The following is a 1390-nucleotide window of genomic DNA, read 5'->3' as shown; positions in this document are numbered from 1 at the left end:
CTGAGCCAGCAACACCTGACGCATCACCAGGGTCTCCAGTCGCTTCAGCAGCAGCGGAATCCGATGGGAAAGAAACACAGCATTCACCTACAGAAGAGCCTCGTGGGCATACGACTCCTGTGGAAACTGAGGCAACTGCAGCAGCTGGTGGTGAACAGGCAGAGCAGGCCCAAGCTCCAGCGCCTGATGCGCCAAGCGGTGCAACGGGATCTGCTGTTTCTGCAGGGCGGGAAGATGAAAATGAAGACGGTCAAGGGTTGCCAAAGCCTTGGACGCCACCGAAGGATTCGGAAAGAAAGGGATCTTCAGCTGCTGATCGAGAAGAAGCAGCACAAGGGCCTGGGTACTCAATGCCCTTTCTATCAGCCGGCACTGCGAGAGTTGGGGGATACTTGACAGGGAGTGAAGGAGGAACAAAGCAGAAGCCTGGACAGCCGGCCCATCAACAACTACCTGCCGGTGCGGAGGGTGGTTGGGCAGATCCAGGGGAAGGTTTGGCAGGAAGCACACAGCAGCTTGTGTTTCCATTTCTTGATTTATCGGCAGTCGGTGCAACGGGCGGGGAGTCTGGGGACCAGCAAGCAGATGTACCAGAACAGCTTCCCGCGCAGCGAATGCCTGATGCGCAGGCGCGCGTACGCCCTGCAGGGAGTCTTGATGCAGAGGAACCATTGCGGGAGCCTAGAACATCCCGAGGAAGAACAGAACAGCCTGGACACCCGGCCCAACAAGTATCTGCCGGTGCGAAGGGTGCTTGGGCAGATCCAGGGGCAAGTTCGGCAGGAAGCACACAGCAGCATGCGGTTGGATTGGTTGATCTATCAGCAGTTGGTGCAAAGGGTGGGCACTCTGGGAAATGGCGAGCAGCTGTACGAGAACGGCCTTTCGGGCAGCGAATGCCTGACGCACAGGCGCCTGAACGCCCTTCAGGGAATCTCCATGCAGAGGAACCACGGCAGGAGCCTGGAACATCCCGAACCCCAACAGTTGCTGAGGACGGTCGAAAATCTAGAGAAACTAGTGCAACACATGAAATGGCATCCCTTACAGCAGGAACAACCCAAGAAAGAGCTGAACTTCCTGTACCAAAGGCACAATCTTCTGTCGTAGCAGGGATATTGCGAGCAGTCGCTTCCGTTAGGGGCGCGCTCGGTACTCTCCGTCCAGAGGGTGCAAGCAACTGTGTGTATCACTTCCCACTTCTCAACGACGAGCAGGTACTCCATGAGTGCATCAGAGCCAAAAGAGAGAAAATAGTCTCGAAAAAACAGATCGGAAGGGGAGATGCCGCAGTTTATATCCGTGCTCCTTGAAATGTTCGTTTGAAATTTAGTTTTGAGCCTAGGAAACGAATGCTGGAGAGGCGCAAAAGGCGGTACTATTATTGCTG

The 1390-nt window shown here is 55.4% G+C and overlaps 1 protein-coding gene across 1 annotated transcript in view; it reads left to right on the top strand.

The window, feature by feature from the left end:
• The window catches only part of EMH_0013510 (uncharacterized protein), a gene marked incomplete at both ends in the record, with an annotated part of 3820 nt that overhangs the window by 1822 nt on the left and 608 nt on the right, over window positions 1-1390 (top strand). The window contains 2 exons of the mRNA XM_013499844.1: window positions 3-635; window positions 763-1082. Of these exons, the coding sequence (XP_013355298.1) occupies window positions 3-635; window positions 763-1082 (953 nt within the window). The remainder of the gene's footprint in view (window positions 1-2; window positions 636-762; window positions 1083-1390) is intronic.

Source organism: Eimeria mitis, genomic scaffold (genome assembly GCF_000499745.2).
Source record: "Eimeria mitis Houghton genomic scaffold, Emh_scaff474, whole genome shotgun sequence".
Classification (NCBI taxonomy): domain Eukaryota; phylum Apicomplexa; class Conoidasida; order Eucoccidiorida; family Eimeriidae; genus Eimeria; species Eimeria mitis.
Note: the sequence above shows the minus strand (reverse complement) of the source record. Positions and strands in the feature narration are given on the sequence as shown.